Source organism: Microtus ochrogaster, linkage group LG4 (genome assembly GCF_000317375.1).
Source record: "Microtus ochrogaster isolate Prairie Vole_2 linkage group LG4, MicOch1.0, whole genome shotgun sequence".
In the NCBI taxonomy this organism is placed as follows: Eukaryota; Metazoa; Chordata; class Mammalia; order Rodentia; family Cricetidae; genus Microtus; species Microtus ochrogaster.
In genome coordinates, this window is record NC_022030.1 from 21,504,418 (window position 1) to 21,523,424 (window position 19,007).

At 51.8% G+C, this 19,007-nt stretch overlaps 3 protein-coding genes across 3 annotated transcripts in view; 2 read left to right on the top strand and 1 right to left on the bottom strand.

Moving 5' to 3' along the window:
* The window catches only part of LOC113457658 (zinc finger protein 420-like), a 1,205,902-nt gene that overhangs the window by 289,184 nt on the left and 897,711 nt on the right, over window positions 1-19,007 (bottom strand). The window lies entirely within an intron of this gene.
* Usf2 (upstream transcription factor 2, c-fos interacting) lies at window positions 204-9,193 on the top strand (the record flags this gene model as incomplete). The annotated part of the gene is made up of 9 exons (XM_013351528.2): window positions 204-282; window positions 399-517; window positions 666-866; window positions 1,245-1,395; window positions 1,487-1,574; window positions 1,880-1,938; window positions 8,158-8,252; window positions 8,352-8,480; window positions 8,564-9,193. Coding segments are annotated over 9 exons (1,011 nt in total), but the record flags the coding sequence as incomplete, so codon positions are not given.
* On the top strand, window positions 11,004-12,724 carry Hamp (hepcidin antimicrobial peptide). The gene is made up of 3 exons (XM_013351572.2): window positions 11,004-11,155; window positions 12,379-12,438; window positions 12,525-12,724. The coding sequence occupies exons 1-3, from the start codon at window positions 11,069-11,071 to the stop codon at window positions 12,627-12,629; spliced, it is 252 nt and encodes an 83-aa protein (XP_013207026.1). The 5' UTR covers window positions 11,004-11,068; the 3' UTR covers window positions 12,630-12,724.

The following is a 19,007-nucleotide window of genomic DNA, read 5'->3' on the forward strand; positions in this document are numbered from 1 at the left end:
CGCGCGCCCTGGGCCCCGGCCCCTCAGCCCCGCGCGCGGGGGCCGCCATGATCCCGAGCGGCCTCCGGGCCCGGCTCAAAATGGAGGCCGCGGGGAGGGGACCCGGGCGGGGGATTGGCAACACTGTTGACCCTGGCGGGGCCCGGGCCTGGAGGGGCGACCGGCGGGCCGCTGCGCCCCGGCCGGGCTGCGGGCCTCACTGACCCCGGGCCCTGCCCCTCGTGTGCCCCCGCAGCCACGACAAGGGACCCGAGGCCGAGGAGGGCGTCGAGCTGCAGGAAGGTGAGTGCTTGCGGGGCCACGGGGGCTGCGGCCCACGCCGGGGTTGCAGGCCGGGGACGCCGGGGGACCTCCCGCGCGCCCCGCTGAACGTGCCCCCTGCCCTGCTGCCCCCACAGGCGGGGACGGCCCGGGGGCTGAGGAGCAGACGGCGGTGGCCATCGCCAGCGTCCAGCAGGCGGCGTTCAGCGACCACAATATCCAGTACCAGTTCCGCACAGAGAATAATGGAGGCCAGGTGAGGCGGCCGCGGCCCGGGAGCCCCGAGGGCCAGCGCCGGGGCGAACCGAGGGAGGGTGGACGCGTGCGGCGGGCCAGGGAGAGGCTCCGACCTGGCCCCTGCCGGGGCCCTAGCGTCGGTCTCGTCGCTCTGCCGCCCCCTGCAGGTGACATACCGCGTAGTCCAGGTGACTGACGGTCAGCTGGACGGCCAGGGCGACGCGGCCGGTGCCGTCAGCGTCGTGTCCACAGCTGCCTTCGCGGGGGGGCAACAGGCTGTGACCCAGGTGGGTGTGGACGGGGCAGCCCAGCGCCCCGGCCCGGCCGCTGCTTCTGTACCCCCAGGTCCCGCGGCACCCTTCCCGCTGGTAGGTCGCCCAAAGTTGCTGGGGAGGGGCTGGGGAGGGGGAAGCCCCAGGGGATCGGTGTGTGACACACACACACACAACACACAACACAAACACACACACGTTCTCCAGGCCGTCGAGCCGTGTAAGGCTGATGCCTTGCACAGACATTGGACAGGACTCTTGAATTTTATTTTTCTCTATAAGACAGGGAAAAACTTAGGGAAAAAAAGGAGTAGCTGAGCTAGTGACAGTTGAGTCCCGTCGGAAATGAGATACTGGACAGAATGGTACCCACAGCGGCTTCCCCCTCGCCTCACAGCTTAGTAAATAAACACCGACCCCAGCAACAAAGGTGGGGAAACCCTGGCTAAGGATGGCCTGTGTCCTCGTCCCTAGGCTGTAATTCAAAATCCATTCAGCAATGGTGGCAGCCCAGCCGCAGAAGCAGTCAGCGGGGAGGCACGGTTTGCATATTTCCCAGCATCCAGTGTGGGAGATACCACCGCTGTGTCTGTACAGACCACAGACCAGAGCCTACAGGCCGGAGGTAAGGGGAGGAACGGTAGAGCTAGGGAAGTCACTTAAGCAGTTCCGCCTTGACCTCTCACTGACTGATGCTCGCTGCACATTTCCTGCAGGCCAGTTCTATGTCATGATGACACCCCAGGATGTGCTTCAGACAGGAACACAGAGGACAATTGCACCCCGGACACACCCCTATTCTCCGTATGTGCCGTAGTCCCATTGTCGGGGGGCCAAGGAAAGGGAGGGTGTTTTGGGCCTAAGAGCTGGGTCTGTCAGTACAGAGCAGGAATGGGGTATGGGTTTTGTTAGCTTTTGCTTTTGAAGTACCCATTTAAAAAAAAAAAAAGAAATCTGGACTGGAGAGGTGACTGAGTAGTGGAGCGCTCATGTTTTTGTAAAGCCCTGGGCTCTACCCCAGTACCATGAAAACAAAGGTGTTTGCAAGTCTGATAGCTTGGTAAATACTTGAAGAGACTGGGTATCTGCCATTTCCCCTTCTATTCTAGAAAAATCGATGGAACCAGAACTCCTCGAGATGAGAGAAGAAGAGCTCAGCACAACGAAGGTAAGGATGGTGGTGTGGTCCTTGGCCAGGTCCTGGGCTCCAGGGTGCTCTGAGCCCATCGTCTGGCATGCTGAGTGCGCGGGTAAGGGCCGGTGGGTGAAGGGGCAGTAAGCTGTTAGGAAAGATAGAGGACGCGAATTGGGTTTGGCCAGATGTTTTCTGAAGCCCAGCCTGTGATCTTGATTTGTTCTATTGGCCAGCCTCTTAAAATGGCTGACCTCACATCCACATGTGGCTTTTACCCTTCGCATTCCCTTGCCTTCCACCTGTGTGAAAGGAAGTTGCTCCTCTGACCAGCCGAAGCCAGAGCCTCCCACTCTTCCGGGAAGCTACACGGTTCACCCTGAGGTCTTTTGTCTGTTAATGCTGTTCCTTGGTCTCCCAGCCTTGATTGGTCACCGTTGTAAAGCATATAACAGGCCCTCAAGGCAAGGCAGTTCTGACACCCAAACTCCATCACTCAACAAATGTTTACTGACCCTGGATCCCAGTCAGGGCAGCAGCACAGGCCCTGTGCCAAGACCTCAGCCTGTCCTAGAGGTTTCAGTCAGAATTGCTAACGAAGGACAACTTTTGGCTGAGAGATTGCTGAGGCACAGAAGGGAGGTTGCCCCAGGAAGATTTTTCTGGGAACTTAGCAAGTAGAGGGAAACACAGAGGAAAGAAAGTCAAGATGTTTCAGGATGCTGTTTGCTTGTCACTGAGCTTCTGTGTGGTTCCTTTGAGACTGAACCAGGACGGAGGCCTCGGACCCTGAGATTCCGGGGTGTTTTGATATAAATAGGGGTATAGGTTACTGCTGTTCTAAGCAGCTGGCAAGCTTTTGGCCAAGAGTACACCCAGGTTCACCCCATCTAGACCTCAAGCGCAGTGGAACAGCAGAGACAAGGTCTGGGCTCTCAGCATCGCTGGGAGGAGACGAGGTACAGTTACCATTGCCCTCAGTGTGCCTGAGCACTGGAAAGAGACCGCTGAATGGGTGCAGCAGAGGACTTCAGAGTCCTCTCCACACAGGAATGCCCAGGCCCCTCAGCTATGGACACTTTAAGTTTGAGGAAGAGCAGAATGGGGAAGGGAAAGAGGAAGGTCTTAGGGCTGGGAAAGGACCTGCCAGGCTGGCTCACACTGGGTCTCTAGCTCTTCTCAGAGCAGTTGTCCTGACCCTGGGGGTATAGTCTGGTGATGGGGACACCAGTGTGGGGTCTGTGTGTGGAAGCAGGATGAGAAGGTGATGGGAAACTAGAGACTAAGAAGTCACGTGTTAGAGATGACTTCTGGGAAGGGGGAGGCCTGGTCTGAGGTCTGGCTGGTCTGGCTGTGGAGAATGGGCATAAGGAGAATACTCTGGAACAGCTTGGTTGACACTTAATGCCCTAATGCCAGGTCAGGTGGCTTTGAAAGGAAAGGGTGAACTGGAGCTTGCGGTCAGTTTGGAAGTGAGGCAGGAGCACTTGAGGGTCCTCTGGTGCTTTACTCAGGCAGTTACAGCCCACCTACCCAACTCAGGCTGGGGTTTCAACCTTGGCACCTGTGTTGTCCTGTAAAATGACTAAGACCCTCGGTGATCCTAAACCGCCCCCCCCAACTGCAGCCTCCCACTAAGCAGGGCAGCCACCCGCCCTCCAGTTCATTCTGCCTTACCCTGGATTCATCCAGCGTGGAGCCTTTGTTTTTTCATCCTCCAGCAAGCAGTTTCCATAACCTCTCCACCCCCACCTTCCAGCTACAAACCAGCCCTCTGGCTTCTAACCTGTAGAAGGCTTGAACCACCATCTGCCTGTCCTCCTTGTGGCTTGGCAGTCTGGCCTACTGGACTGGCTTCACTGAAGGTCACCTGTGACGACCTCATTGCCAAATCTACTGGCTTCCTTTTCTGTCTGAGCTCCAAGCATCTGCCCCTGCCTGTTAACCCCAGGTCTACTCCCACTGCTTTTGGGACTGTCTCTTCTTTTCCTGCTCACTCTTGTTCTAAAGTCTTTGTTTCTCCTTCCCACCCATTCCTACAACAACCTGCATTTAACCTGCAACCTGCTCTCCAGGCGGAGCCTTGGGGGTTCTGACTGATGTCAGAGGGGAAGGGAGGTCTTACAGCAGACTTCCTCCTGAACTGGGAACTGGCTTTAACTGGCTGTTCCTGAAGGCCTAGGTCTGAGTCCCTTTTCCATTTACTAGTAAGCACTCCCCCTCCACCCCCCCGCCCAGAGGTGTAGAAAAGCTCCCCCAAGACTCATCCCCAGCACCCAGAAGTCTTACTTTTTTTTCTCCAGAAAGGTGATAGTTGCCTTTTCCCACCCTCCTAGGGCTTGCCCCCCGCCCCATGGCACCACAGGATGGAGTTTCTTTCTATTCCTTGGGCACTGGAAATTGCCACTCAGAATCTCCACGTCTGGCTGTCCGTGAGACTTAGCCCAACTTATCCACACAGAACATGCTGTCTGCCCTCCCAAGAGCCTCCATGTATGCTTCTCTGCCAGAAATGAGACGAGGCCGCTTTCAGGCCCTTGCCTTCCCAGGACTCTACTAGCATGAGTTCCCTGAGACTTCTCTTTAATTTCTCCCTCTGGCTTTTCTGCAGGGTGGGGGTTGGGAGCTCCAGAGGGTGCCTGCAGGGCCCTAAGGGAGCAGTGAACCTTTGGCTGCTCCAAGGGGGTATATGGGGAGACTATTGTTACTGGTAGCAGAATTTGTTTCTGGAGGCGGAAATGCAGTCTTTACTTTAAATGCTGAGCCTGTTTTATTAATTTCACTGTGGTAGTCTTTCTACTTGGGGTCTTAATTTATGGTAGTGGTCTTGTAGAGGGTTCTTTTTCTGATGGCCCTGGGGTAGAGCCTAGGGCTGTGTGCTGGGGGGAAGTGCTCTCCAGTTAATATTCCCAGCCTTTTCACTTTTTTTTTTTTTTTTTTTTTTTTTTTTTTTTTTTTTTTTTTTTGGGCAGCCTTTTCACTTTTTTTTTTTTTTTTTTTTTTTTTTTTTGGTTTTTCGAGACAGGGTTTCTCTGTGGCTTTGTGACTTTTTTTTTTTAACCTTTTTGAGACAGTCTTACTAATTTGTCCACGCTAGTTTGGTGCCCCTTTATAATTCCAGCACAGGTGAAGCTGAGGCAGAATCGTGAGTTTGAGGCCAGCCTGGACTACATAGGAAGACCCTGTCTTAAAGAAAGATGAAATAAACAGACAAACTTTTTCCTTCCTCGTGCAGATCTGTGGCTGCAGACTTTTGTCTGTCACATTTGGACAAATATTTTCATTATCATTTATATCAAGATGTTTTTCAGATCTTCTATGACATCTTCTTTGACCCAGGTTATTGAGGAAGTGTACTGACTCCAGACGTCTGGAGCTTAGGATCTCATTTTTGTTTGATTTCTCAGATCTCTGTATGCGGAGCATAGCTGATGTGATTCCAGTTATTTGAGGGTGTGGAGCTTACCTTGGACTCTGTGTCCAGTCTAACTTGGAGAAGGTGCCACGTGTACCTTAGTGGATGTGCGCCTGCTGCTGGGAAAGGTCCCCTCTACAGGGAGGACAGATTGGCTTAGATGGCTGGGGATTTCCGACTTGGTGTTTTCTTGCTCTTTTTGGAGAAAGGCATGCTAATGTCTCCCACAGTAGTCCCATCCTTCCTTCTGTCCTGATAGGTTCTGTTGTAACATGTGGGGTTTTTTTGTTTTGTTTTTTGTTTTTCAAGACAGGATTTCTCTGTGTAGCTTTGGTGCCTATCCTGGAACTAGCTCTTACAGGCTGGCCTCAAACCCACAGATCCGCCTGCCTCTGCCTCAGGGATTCTGGGATTAAAGGCATGCACCACCACCACCAAGCTTATTTTGGTTTTTGAGCCAGGATTTTTCTATGTAGATTTGGCTATTTTGGAACTATGTAGGCCAGACTACTCACAGAGTTCTGTCCTGCCCCTGCCTCCTGAATGCTGGGATTGAAGGTGTGTGCCCCCACCCCTGACTGTGAGATGTATTTTAAGTGTTGTTGTAACTATGGGCTTCTGTGAGACAGGCCTTCTGCCAATCCAGTGTGTCCTAATAGTTTTTCCAAGCCACGGGCCTAACCATGTTACTACCTGGACACAAGCTTATGTAGTTAGCTTATGTAAACACAACACACACACCCTACAAGTGGTTCATGTAATCTTTTGTGTGATCTTATTATCCGTGTGTCTGGGACCCTTCTTAGAAACCCAAATGTTTTTCTTTGTGTGTGTGTGTGGGGGGGTTCGAGACAGGGTCTCTCTGTGTAACAGCCCAGCCCTGGCCCTGGCTATCCTAGAACTAACTCTGTAGACCAGGCTGGCCTCAATCTCACAGAGATCTGCCTGCTTCTGCTTCATCCTACTGTAGGTCCCATGCAGAGTGCTGCTCCACGCCTCCCTTCCGTGGGCACAGTACCCCCGTTCACATATCTTCTCAGTCATGAGCACCACCAGAGCAAAGCCAGGGTTGAGTCCACCGTCTTTAAAGCCACACACTGCTACATTTTGCAGAACTAAATGCAGACCAAAGGAGCGCTGTCACACACATCTTCCCTTAACCCTGACGGGCTGAGGTGTGGTTGTCAGATACCCAGGCTCTAGAACAGTGGACATAGCAGGTGGGGAAGCACTAAGTGAGCCCTGTAGAGCCCGAGGTAGAGCTGACAGGGAATGTGGTGGTAGTGCTTCTAGGCCCTAGCTAGACCCAACTTTACTGCTGCAGTCTGCCACCAAGTTCCCAGAAGAGTCCACCATACTTGATGGTGACAGTGAGCTAGCCCTAAGCCTAGTGGAGATATCCCAGCCGTTACCAAACTTGGCATAGCTGCATCCTTGGCAGGACATTGGGGAGATCTCAGAGAAAGAACCATTGCTGTGAAGAGGGCGTGGACAGATTGGGAGAGTCTGCTTTGGAAAATGAAATCATTCATGCCTGAGTGGAAGTAACCAAGCAGAAGCAGTGGCCTCTACCTGTTCCTGGGCCCTGAGGTCCTCTCAGGGAATGTCATGGGCATGGTATGAGTTCAGGTCTGAGGAGAAAGGAGCCCTCCTTACCCACCCCTCTCATTTCAAGCTTTCCCATTTTCCATCCTCACTGCCCTCATTAGGAAGTGGCCCTCTTGCCCTTTTCCCACAGCCCATCAGGTTCGACGCCCAGCTCCCCTCTAAAATTTTGACAGGTGTCTCCAGTCCTCCTGTAAGAGGATGGGGGCTAAGAGGAGACTTGGGGGTGCCAGGGTCTTTTGTGCCCCAACAGTAGGAGTTCTGTGCTCTGGAGGTAAGGAAGGACCCCAAAGTCCTGCTCCAACAATCTGTGGAACTGGTTCCAAGTCAGGTGGTTCCTGGCAGACATCCTGAACATATGAGAAGCCAGAAGAAGGCACAGGCCTTGTCTGCAGACAGTTGACACTCAGTATAGCTAACAGTAGGATTGAAGAGTTTCATTAAAGCTTGAGTCTGGACTTTGAAGTGAAATCTGTACTTGCCATGCTTTGTCTTCAAGGTATGGGGTTCACATTCCAAGTGAGATGGGGTCCACAAGGCCAGGCCTCAGAACCATAGTCCTGGTCTGGAGAGTGCAGCTTGCCAAGGCTGTGGAGTAGAATTTTAAACAGAGAAGGCGTGATCAGGTTTTCACACTGAAGATGAGAAGGGGCTGGGCTGTAGCTCAATTGTAGAGTGTGGGCTTCCATCTCAACAATGAAGAAAACCACGTATAGAGCGGCCGGCCACTTAGGGAATGGAGGCCAGAGGGTCAGAAGTTTAAAGTTGTCCTTGGCTACACAGTTTGAGGCCAGCCTGACCTACATGAGACCCTATCCCCAAAGGGACCAAAAAAAAAAAAAAAAGATTGGAAAAGCAAAATTAGAGAAGCCAAAGTCTGAGGACATTCCGAGAATGAAATGCAAGGATTACAGGAGCTATGGCAGTTGCTGGATCCTGCATGAAGGGATTCTGCCCCTCAAAAAAAGGTGTGAGTCCCAGTGCCCAGAGCCGCGTTTTCAGAGTGTGGGTGACGCTGTAGTTTTTCCGTGTTGGCTCCAGTGTGTAGCATGTGCTAGGCAGGCAATGAAAACAAGCCTGCAGTTGTTAGTGTGGGTTCCTGTCCTGACAGTGTGGCACTTGAGAATTGAGACTTGGTTGGTCTTCTCATGAAGCAATGTGGCCCATGGGGAGGTGGCAGCCTAGAGTCCCTGTGAGAGCCTTACTAGTGCCATGACTATCACTGTCTCCTACAGTGGAGCGAAGACGGAGGGACAAGATCAACAACTGGATCGTCCAGCTTTCAAAAATCATTCCAGATTGTCATGCAGACAACAGCAAGACAGGAGCGGTGAGTGGCCCAGGTGTCCCGTCCCTTCCAGGAAGTCTAACCTAACACCAGGCACAGGAGCTGTCCTGTCCTCTGACTCTTGCCTGCTCCCCTCTTCAGAGTAAAGGGGGCATCCTGTCCAAGGCCTGTGATTACATCCGGGAGCTACGCCAGACCAACCAGCGAATGCAGGAGACCTTCAAGGAGGCCGAGCGGCTGCAGATGGACAATGAACTCCTGAGGCAGCAGGTGGGTGCAGACCTGGAACCCACTGGGAGCCCCAGGATGCCAAGGCTAGCCCCTGGCTCATCTGTCCTCTGTGGTGCCTGCAGATTGAGGAGCTGAAGAATGAGAATGCCCTGCTTCGAGCTCAGTTGCAGCAGCACAACCTGGAAATGGTGGGCGAGAGCACCCGGCAGTGATGCCCACTGACCTACCCTGCAGCTGCTGCCGGCCTCTGCTGCCCCTCCCCCAGCCCTTAGCACAGAGAGGGAGATGCTCCTCCCCAAGCTGCGTTTTTTTATAGTAGATTTTTAACAAAAACAAGGAGACATAATGCATTTCTGTGGATACATTGCCCACTACCCTCCTCCTTGCGAAAATGATGCCCACCTGTCCGCCACCCTCCCTTCTCAGTCCTCACCAGGAGGAGCAAGGGAGGAGGACAGAGGCCCCGCTGCCCGCTGCCTCCTTGGTCTCTAGGGGTATTGAGACAGGGTGCTTATGGGAAGGAGGGAGCTTTGGGGGCGCCTTCCCTGGGGCCTGGACCTATGCAGGGAGGCCACGTCCCTCATCCCTCTTGTTTCTGGATCCCTGCTCCCTCTGGGTGTGTGGGTGTGTGTGTGTATGCGTGGGTGTGTGCGTGGGTGTGTGTTTTAATTTTCTTTATGGAAAAATGGACAAAAAAATAGAGAGAGAGGTATTTAACTGCAATAAACTGGCCAGTGTGGCCCCGCCTTGTCTGTCTGTGTTTCGGTCCATGTTGGGCATGGGGACAGGCAGGAGTCCTAGGGCCGTTCTGAGGTCTAAGCTTCAGCTATACTGTGGCCTGTGTGAAAATGACTGGAGAATTAAGGACTGAATTTCTTCACTGAGGCCCTGGGGTACAGATTAGGGGTGTGGGATCTGCGATCAAGGACATGCCCCCTGGTATTGGTGGGGGCTGGAGTCTCCTGGGTCAGAGCTTCTTGAAAACAGGGCCTGTGAGCATCCCTAGGCTCTGGGGCTGAAGCCCTCCCCTCTGCACCAGCCAATGATGGGCCCTGGCCTTGAGCCCCCCACCCCCAAGAGAGGGCAGATGGCCAGAAAGCGAGGCTTGGCCCGGCAGTCTGTCGCCTCACACTGTTTCTCTGGCGCCTGTGTGTGACCCCTGCCCTTGGCTGATGATGAAACCTGTCCTGAGTAACCACAGGGATGCCTGGCAGGCCTGAGGGATACCATCATGTCCCCAATAGACTGGCTCACCTGTTCCCAGGATCCAGGACTGCCTCTCAGTTTCACCTTGCTGCCCTTTTGACCTTGCCACAACCTAAGTACACCTACCTGATGGTCTCTGGTTTCTGAGACCCCTGTCTTTGGCCTTACCACTCCCTAATGCTCTCTTTGAGAGGCATGTGAAGGAAGTGAGGGGCCCTAATGAGCAGCAGCAGCAGCAGCAGCAGCAGCAATAGAAGAATAGCATCGTCCCCAGGGCTTTATACAGGATCCACTCTGGGTGGTCCCTGTGTGAGTCTGGCGTGGTGTCCAGTAGCCTGTCTCTGGAGTCAAGTTTGTTACAATGTCTCCATGGCCATGCACAACAAGGGATCCAGGTAACAGGTCAGAACAAGGACATCCAGGATTCGATAGTACCCCAAAAACAAACTACAAATGCCCTGGTGTATCTGCGTACCAGTTTCTGTGGTGTAAATTCTCCCAGCATGGCAATTGAGAAGGTTCTGGTGTAAACACTGCACTTGGAGTTGCGTGATGTGCATAGTCTGCTCTGCCAAGCCAAGTCTAACGTGCTCCTGTGTCTCCTGTGCTTAGAGAGAGATGGAAGTTTGATGACTAGATCAGGCCAGGCCCCTGGGGTCGGTGCCGAGAAGGCGACTTTAAGCCTAAACACTAATAAAGCCCAAGAGGACACAGGCATCTACTTGGAAGCCAAGTGGCATCAGCTGTTAACACGAACATGACTTGGTACTGGTGTGAAAGATAGTGAATTAATATGCACCCTGGCGTGCAAAAGATTGAACTAGTTCATATGCTGGGCTGTGAAATGTGTTGGCTCTGGGTATGAATAATGACCGCCACCACCTTAGGCACAAGGTGACTTCAACAGACAGCTACATCTTATGGTCTGGACATTGAACACCACGGTGCAGCCTATGCTTGGGCATCTGTCCAGTCCTTTGGCTGCTGCCCTGACTCGCTCTAGGATGCACCCTGCACGTGTGTACCCCATTGCTGTGTCCTGAAGAGCCCAGTGAGTGACAGCCATACTGAAGACAGTGATAAGGCTGAGGGGCAGTGTCTAGGGGAAAAAAGGGGGATTTTTCTGAGAGCCACAGGGTGACATCACAGGTGGCTGGCTGGAGGCTTGTGTCCATGGCCCTAGCTGCCCCACCCCCTGGGTGCACCTCTGCTGGCTGAGGGTGACACAACCCTGTCCCCTGTCACTCTGTTCCCGCTTATCTCTCCCGCCTGTTCGGCGCCACTATCTTCTTGGAAATGAGTCAGGGCAAAGGGGAGGGGGTTCAGGCGTCCCCTCCTCCAGCTGGTCCCATAAAAAGGACTAGGACTGGGTCCCAGACACCAGGCAAGTCCTTAGACTGCACAACAGGACAGAAGGCACGATGGCACAGAGCGCTAAGATCCAGGCTGCCTGTCTCCTGCTTCTCCTCATCGCCAGCCTGGCCAGCAGCTCCTTTCTCCAGCAGCTGGTGAGCACCCCAGGCCTACTACAATGGGAGAGCCATTCCCCGGGAGGCAGGGGCTCAGCACCGAGTGTTCGGGGCAGCTACTGAGGGAGCAAGGGTGGTCCTGAGCATCCTGAACTGAGGCACCCCTCTAGCTGCACAGCTGTGATGGGAAGTAACATGCTGGAAAGTCAGACAAAATGTTCCTCTGGCTGTCCCATCCCCGTCAGGGCATTTCTTAAACTGCCTTTCAATGAGTGTTTAGAAAACACTTATTTGTGGATAGCGCAAGAGATGACGGACAGAATGACTGTCATGAGGAAGAACCAGAGCTAGGGCAGAGATGCAGAACGCCAAGCAAAAGTATTTTATAAGAAAATGATACAGAAGGGGCCAGGTGGCTCAGCAGTTAGAGCATTTGATGCTTGTGCAGAGGACCCGGGATCAGTTCCTAGCACCTGCGTGGTGGCTCACAACCTTCCTTAACTCACTTCCAGGGCATCTGATTGATGCCTTTTGAGCTACATGGGCACTAGACATGAATGTGGTGTACATGCATATATGCAGGCAAAACATTCATACACGTGTAAGAAGAAAGAAAATGCTACAGAACCAGGCTTGGTGTGGGCACTTGGAAGGTGGAGGAGGGAGAACCAGAAGTTCACAGTCATCCTTGGCTACATAGCAAGTTCAGTACCAACCTAGGCTAGGAAAACCCTGTCTCAACCAACAACAAAGACACCAGATTTGTGCCTTGGAGCTGCGACAGGAGAATGGGCACTGGAGTGAAAGGCACTCACAGGATCCTTGGGTCTGTAGGGTCTGCAGAGTGAGTCAGTGTTGAGAGTAGGGAGAGGGTGATGGTGGTTCCGGCTGAGCCAAGCTTTGTGGAGAGCTGTGCAGACGATGATTGGTCCTTGGGTTGCTGAGAAAGGGAAAACCACATTGCAGTGATGGTGAGAAGTTACTGTGCTATGTGATGGTTGTCTTATAAGGGTTTATAAGATGCAGGCAGACCCGTTGGGAGGGTAGTGTCCAGGAGGAGGGTTCAGCATCAAAAAAGGTGGGGTGCTTTTAGGAAGCAGAACATGCAAGGAATGGTGGGAAAATCAGGGCAGTGAAGCCTCTTCCAGGAATTCATCTAAACACAGGTCCCTAAGCCCCTGAGGAAGGAACAAGCTGGCAGAGTTGAATCAGAAAGCTATGCTGGAGACTGCAATACTCAGGTACCCTTTCTGCTTTCACAGGCAAGACAGCCTGGCGCACTACAGCCTGGACACAGGGAAGAAGGCAGGGCCGACGAGACGGTAAGAGCAATTGGGGCTCCCTTCCTGAACCCCCAACCTTTCCCATGCCCAGGCAGGGCAGCTCACTTCTCTTCCATTCCATGCAGCTCCTGATTCCAACGCGAACCAAGCGGGACACCTACTTCCCAGTCTGCGTCTTCTGCTGTCAATGCTGTAACAATCCTAGCTGTGGCATCTGTTGCAAAACATAGAGCCATGTGTCCAGTTCTCTCAGCACCCCTAGCCTCCCCCGCAGCCCCCATTTATTTATGAACTCAAAATAAATGTGATTATTTTGTCTTCAAACTATGGTGTCTGGTGTTTTGTTTTGCTTTTCCTTAACAAAGGCTCATGGACTTGGTGCAAGCCCTGATGCCCAGGGACAGTCACTTGGGAGGGTTTGCGGGTCTGATGCCGGTCTAATGCAGCTCTAATGCATTTGTTGTCTATCTTCAATGTGTCTCCCTCTTCAGAAGGTCTGGAGTTTATGTAACAATCCAGGAAGAAAGCTGAATAAACTTGCTCTCCTCAGGCTTGTTCTTCCTTTCTTTTTAGAAGAAATTTATCGAAAAACATTTTTTAAGTCGTGTGTGTATGTGTGTGCATGTGAATATATGTAGCAGCCAGAGTAGCCACAGCTGGTATGAAACTTGCTTTGTCAAACTCACAGAGATCCTCCTGCCTCTGCCTCCTAAGAGTGGGGATTAAAGGCGTGTGCTACCATATCTAGGTCACTTGTTTTTCTTAGTTTTTATTTCACTTAGTTTTTGTTTTGTTCATTTGCTTTTTGTTTTTGTTAGTTTGTTTACTTTTTATTTTGTTTTTGAGACAAGGTCTCCCACTGAGCCTGGAGCTCACTGATTCCCCTAAACTGTGTGGCCAGTAAGTCTCTGGGATCCACCTGTCTCCTCCCCAGTGGGGACACAGACATGTGCGGTCACACCAGCTAGTAATATGAGGGCTGGGATTTCAGTTCCTATGCTTGTGTGGCAAATACGTTACTCGCTGAGCCATCTCTCCAGCTCAATTTCTCTTTTAATAGGAACATAGACACGAGATGTAATTCACTGCCGTCCCAGCTTCTATGACTACAGCAACCGTAATGTTGAGAAAAGACATTGATCACGCGGCTACTGTTGTATCCTAGAAGGGAAATAATAGCCTAAATACATGGAACCCTCTGAGCCAGCCACCATGTCCAGAGGGCCTTGCTGAGAAGGGCATGACCTTTGTCATGAAAGTCTGGAAACCCTTCTTGTGAGATACACTAATACTCTGAATGTTGGCACCTCCACTGGAAAGGCAGTTCAAGCTGGTAGCAGTAACCGCAACAGAAAGTTCTTCTCAATTGTCCCCTCTTTCCTCCAGTACTGGATGATCAAACGCAGGCCTCACACAGAACAGCCAAATGCTTATACCACTAAGTTATATCCTGAGCCCAAAGAGACTTCTTTTTATTTATCTTTTTAGGTAGGGTATCAAGTAGTCTAGCCTGGCTTTGCACTCTCGAAGTAGCCAAGGATGACCTTGCCCTTCTGACCCTCACCCCCACCTTCCGAGTTCTGGTTTTAGAAGCATGTGCCATTGTGTGCAGTGCTGAGAATCAAACCAGGGCCTCATGCATTCTAGGCAAGCACTCTTCCCACTTTGCCTACATCTCTATCCCTATATGTAGCCTGGGCTGCACTGAAACTCACTGTGTACGCAGGCTGGCTTCTAAACCTGCATTCCTTTTACCTCAGCCTGACTAGAAGTTAAAAAGAAAAATTTCAGTCCATAGGACAAACTCAGTCAAACTAAAGTCAGCATCGACCTCCTGCGCCACCACCGTTTACCTTCAGGAACTGTAAGAGGTCACACATCTGAGGGACGGGAGAAGACCGAGGACACACCCACTCACAGCCTACTTTTCTACAACCATGTCATTCCTGCCACTCTGGCTTCTCTTGCCGTTACTATGTTCCACCTCATAAACGCAGGCGTTATGAGACACTAAAACCAGAGGCACTGATCACGACCTCGGGTAGGGTTGAGTCCAGGTCAGGCAGTGTACTCAGAACAGCAGAAAGCAAAACCCCTCCCCCAACAATGACATCATAGCCCCTGGTTATATGACTGAGACACACACACACATACACACACACGGAGCAAAGCACAGGACTGGAAAATGTCTGAGCTCATGAAGTGCTCCATCCCCTGGCTAACCCTTTCACACTCTTCAGAAGTCCCTCTCTCCTCACCCACAATGTAAGGGTATGACTCAAGCGTCTCCGAATGAAGGTGGTCCAGGGTTCCATATAAGCCAATCAATCACCCCAGGGTGAATGCAGCTTGCCATATTGCCTACAGTCCCAGTTTGCTGGGCCCAGTGAAAGGTCTTAAGACTCAAGCAGCCTAGGAGCTGTAGTGGACAAGGACCAGAAGCTAATTAGGGGTTTCCTGAATGGAGACAGAAGGGACAGAGAGAGGACCCTGCCACAGAGTGCTTAGCTCCTCATGGTACTAACGCTTTTGTTTGCTGAATTCAGCCAAGGGCAGGAATATAGGAATGTTTTTGAATACTGCCAAATGCCCCCAAAATGTGCAAAGGCATTATTAACAGGGCAGAGGTGAGGTCTCTTTCACCTCCTATTTTGTTTTGTTTTAAAAACAGAGTCTTACTGTAACCCCAGCTGTCCTGGAGCTTGCTAGTAGACTAGGGGACCGGAGAAGTGACATGACAGATAAGAGCATGTATTGCTCTTGCAGAGGTCTAGGGTTTAGCCTCCAGCACCCAGGTCCAGTCACTCAGCCCCCTCTAACTCCAGCTCAGGGATGCTGACGCCCTCTTCTGGCCTCTGAAGGTACTTGCACTCATGCGCACAGTGTGCACGCACTCAATTTTAAAATGATGAAAGTAAATCTTTTTTTTGTTGTTGTTTTTGTTTTTGTTTTTCGAGACAGGGTTTCTTTGCGGTTTTGGAGCCTGTCCTGGAACTAGCTCTTGTAGACCAGGCTGGTCTCGAACTCACAGAGATCTGCCTGCCTCTGCCTCCCAAGTGCTGGGACTAAAGGCGTGCGCCACCACCGCCCGGCTGATGAAAGTAAATCTTAAAAATAAAAAGAAGGTCTCAGCCTTGGCAACATCTTCCTTCAAACTCCTGGGCCAAGAGAGCAAAGGGGAGGGAAAAGCGCATGCGCAAACTGAAGCTCAAGCGAAGAAAGAGGAAGCTGAGGTCCAAGTAAATTTGTGCACCCAAGACGGCTGGAGGAGCAGAAGTGAGGGGTGCTGACAGCTGCGACGCTGGATCAAGTTGTTGGCCTGAATGCTGCTGTCGGTAATAAGTCTCAGTGGATCTGGTACATCACCGGCTGCTCACTGAGACCACCAAAAAGACTAGCTTCCTTACAACCAAGACAGTCCCGCTGGCACCCTGCCCCGCACCTGGGACATCCTGGACTAGTTCTGTTCTTACTTGTGGCCAAGTATAATTCATCTTTAAGCTTTCTTGCTACCTAAAAAATTAAAAATACAGATTAGTGGAGGTGTGCGTTTGAAGCCTCTGGAAGTCGTCTATTTCGCTTTCTGCTTTCTGGCTCCGTGCTGGAAACAAGTGTCCGCTCCTGCCATGATGCTTTGCCTGAGGCCCACAGTCCCCGATGGAGGCAACTGACCATTACAGGAATCGCTGGACCCATAAGCTGAAACACATTCTTCCTCCTTTTAGCTGTTTCCAAGGGTGTTTTGCTACATTGGCAAAAAAGTAACTACCCCGTAGCAGTGCTGATTACAAGGGAACAGTTCTGGGTACCCTTCTCTCATTTTTGGCTACATTTCTCCAAAAGGTCCTAGAGCTGTGGCACCGAAAGCAGAGGGATTACAACTTTAGTGTGTATACAAGCCCTGTGTGGTGGCACACTTTTGATCTGAGCACTCGGTAGGGGAGGCAGGGGCAGGCAGATCTCTGTGAGTTCAAGGCCAGTCTGATCTACAGAGAGAGTTCCAGGACAGAGAAACCCTGTTTTGAAAAACCAAAAAGCCACCACCAACAAAAACTTTAGTACGCATCAGGGTGGATCGTATGCAAGCCTATTCAAGTGCACACTGCTGAGCCCCATCCCCGGGGCTTCCCACTCAGCAGACAGACTAGACCTAGAAATATCTGCTTTTGAGAAAAAGTCTTACTGTGTAGCCCTGGATGACCTGCAACTTGCTATGTAGACCAGGCTGGCCTCCAGCTGACAGAGATTCACCTGCTTCTGCCTCCGAAATGCTGGGATTAAAGGCACCCACCACTGCCCGACTTCACTCCTCATCTTAATCTCTCCACCCCTTGCCTCCTTTTTTGAGACAGGGTCTCTGGTAGCCAAGGTTCGTCTCGGACTAGGTCGGCGAGGACCACCTCGAACTTCCGATCCACAGTCTTCTACCTGCGAGGACCACCTCGAACTTCCGATCCACCGTCCTCTACCTTCTGAGTGCTGAAATTATAGACATATGACAATATACCCCGTATACCCAGTATATGTGGTGCTGGGACTCAAACACCAGGCTTGATACAAGCTAGGCAAACGCTCTACCAACTGAACTGTAGTCCCTTGACTAGCTACAGGACACAGCCCTGTAGCTGCTGCTGACCTGAGAACCGCACTGGGATAACCCTTGGCAGGAAATAGCCAGTCTTAACTAAGAGCAGCAAAGGGACTCTGGGTTGGCTAAGCCCAGGCCCTGGCAGAAGACAACACTAAGAGATGAAGAGACTAACAGCACCATGCGTCTGGAGATGTCTTCTCTAGTCTGCATGCTATTTTGGATAAAATTGAGCTAACGAGCAAAAATCATTACACTACACAAAATTTCTATGTCCACCCCCATTTATATACTGATGTCTTAAACTCAGTCCCTCAGAACGTGTAGTTAGAGATGGGGTCTTTTTTGAGGGAGGGAGGATAAGACACGGTCTAATGTAGCTGAGAATGACCTTGAATTTATTGATCCTCCTGCCTCCACCTCTCAAGTGCTGGAATTACAGGTGTGAGCCATGACACCTGTCTTTGGTGGTAGGTCTTTCCCGAGGGTAACAGTTAAGAAGAAGTCATAATGGTGGGCTTTAATCCAGCATGACTGATGTCTTGGCAAAAGGGGAGATTTGAACAAAGACAGATCCAGGTAGAATTCTCTTTGAATATGCAAAGCTTCGAGTCCCAGGCTGGGTGGAGGAGGGGTTGGGGGCTGGGGGGCTGGGGGCTGGGAGGCTGGGGGACTGCAGCAGGGCTTTTTCTCTAAATTCAATAGGAAGTAACCCTGCTGGCAGCTTGATTCTGAAATTGATGCCTGAAAGGATGTGACATGAGACATTCCAGTTTAGAAATTTGTCCCCAGCCCTTGCAGACTGAAAGCCTGCTTTCTTGATGTCTTCAGCTGATCTGTGTGACAGGTAGCCCCTTTACCCACCCCCTCTCTGGCTCTCATTCCATCTGCTCCTCCCTATGGGTAGGTGCCCAGTCCCCTGGCTCAACAAAAGACTCTCAGTGGGACTCGCCTGCCCCTTTCCCTTCTCTAGGGGCTGCCTCTGGACACCCGAAGCTGACAGACCACCCCCCTCTGCACAGGAACACCAACTCGGTGGCACTGTTTGATTAGACATCTGTGGCACAGGGCACCCCGGAATATTCATATCTACCCCCAGAGTCCAGGCACCAGAGCTCTCTATTCTCCAGAACCTAGGCTTCCAAGCCCCGCCCCACTTTCAATGGACCATTGTCTCTGACTGGGAAAGGCACGGGTAGAGCCTGACGTCATGAAGCCTGAGGTGGGGGTGGCACCCCCAAGCCCAGTCTCCCTAACTCCTGACCTGCTCCCTAGTCTAAGGGATTTCCCTGCCCTCGCTCCTGGAGAAAAGGGCTCCTCCTCCCTCACACCACATCCCTCACCTCCTCTGGCCTCTGCATGGCAGTGAAACTCCTGTGTCCTGCTACCTCAAACACCCTGCCCCCTTTGCAAAGCTCATGCCTGATTCAGGACCATTGTGGACTCCACCCCAGAGGGTCCTCACCCAGCTCAGAGAGCTAACGTGGCCCTGTGAGCACAAAAGCCTGGTTCTTAAAGATCCCAAACAAATCCACAGGCAGGCTTCCATGGGAAGTCTGCTCTCTTCAGAGCTCCCAGCTAGATGAGAAGGCAAAGTAGGGTCAGGTTAGGGACCAGACAGCATCCCGAAGGGCAAAGTGGCCAGCTTCAGTCATGTTGAGTTCTATGGGAAGAAAGGACAATTTTTGAATGGAGGGCAGGGGCCAGATGTGGTGGCACACACCTATAATACCAGCATTCTGGAGACTTGGGCATGTGGTATTCAAGACTAGCCTGGGCTACATAGTGAGCTGGAGGTCAGCCTGAATATATCAAGACAGTCTTTAAGAACAAATTGGAGAGAAAAAAAAAAAGAGGAGTGGGCCAGCAAGATAGGTCAGTAGGCAACGATACTTGATGCCAGGCCTGATGACCCTAGGTGGATCCCTGGGACCTCCATCCTCCATGAGGAAAGGAGAGAACCAACTCCTACAGATTGTCCTCCACATCCAGCTGAAGTACATTTACAAATCCACACACA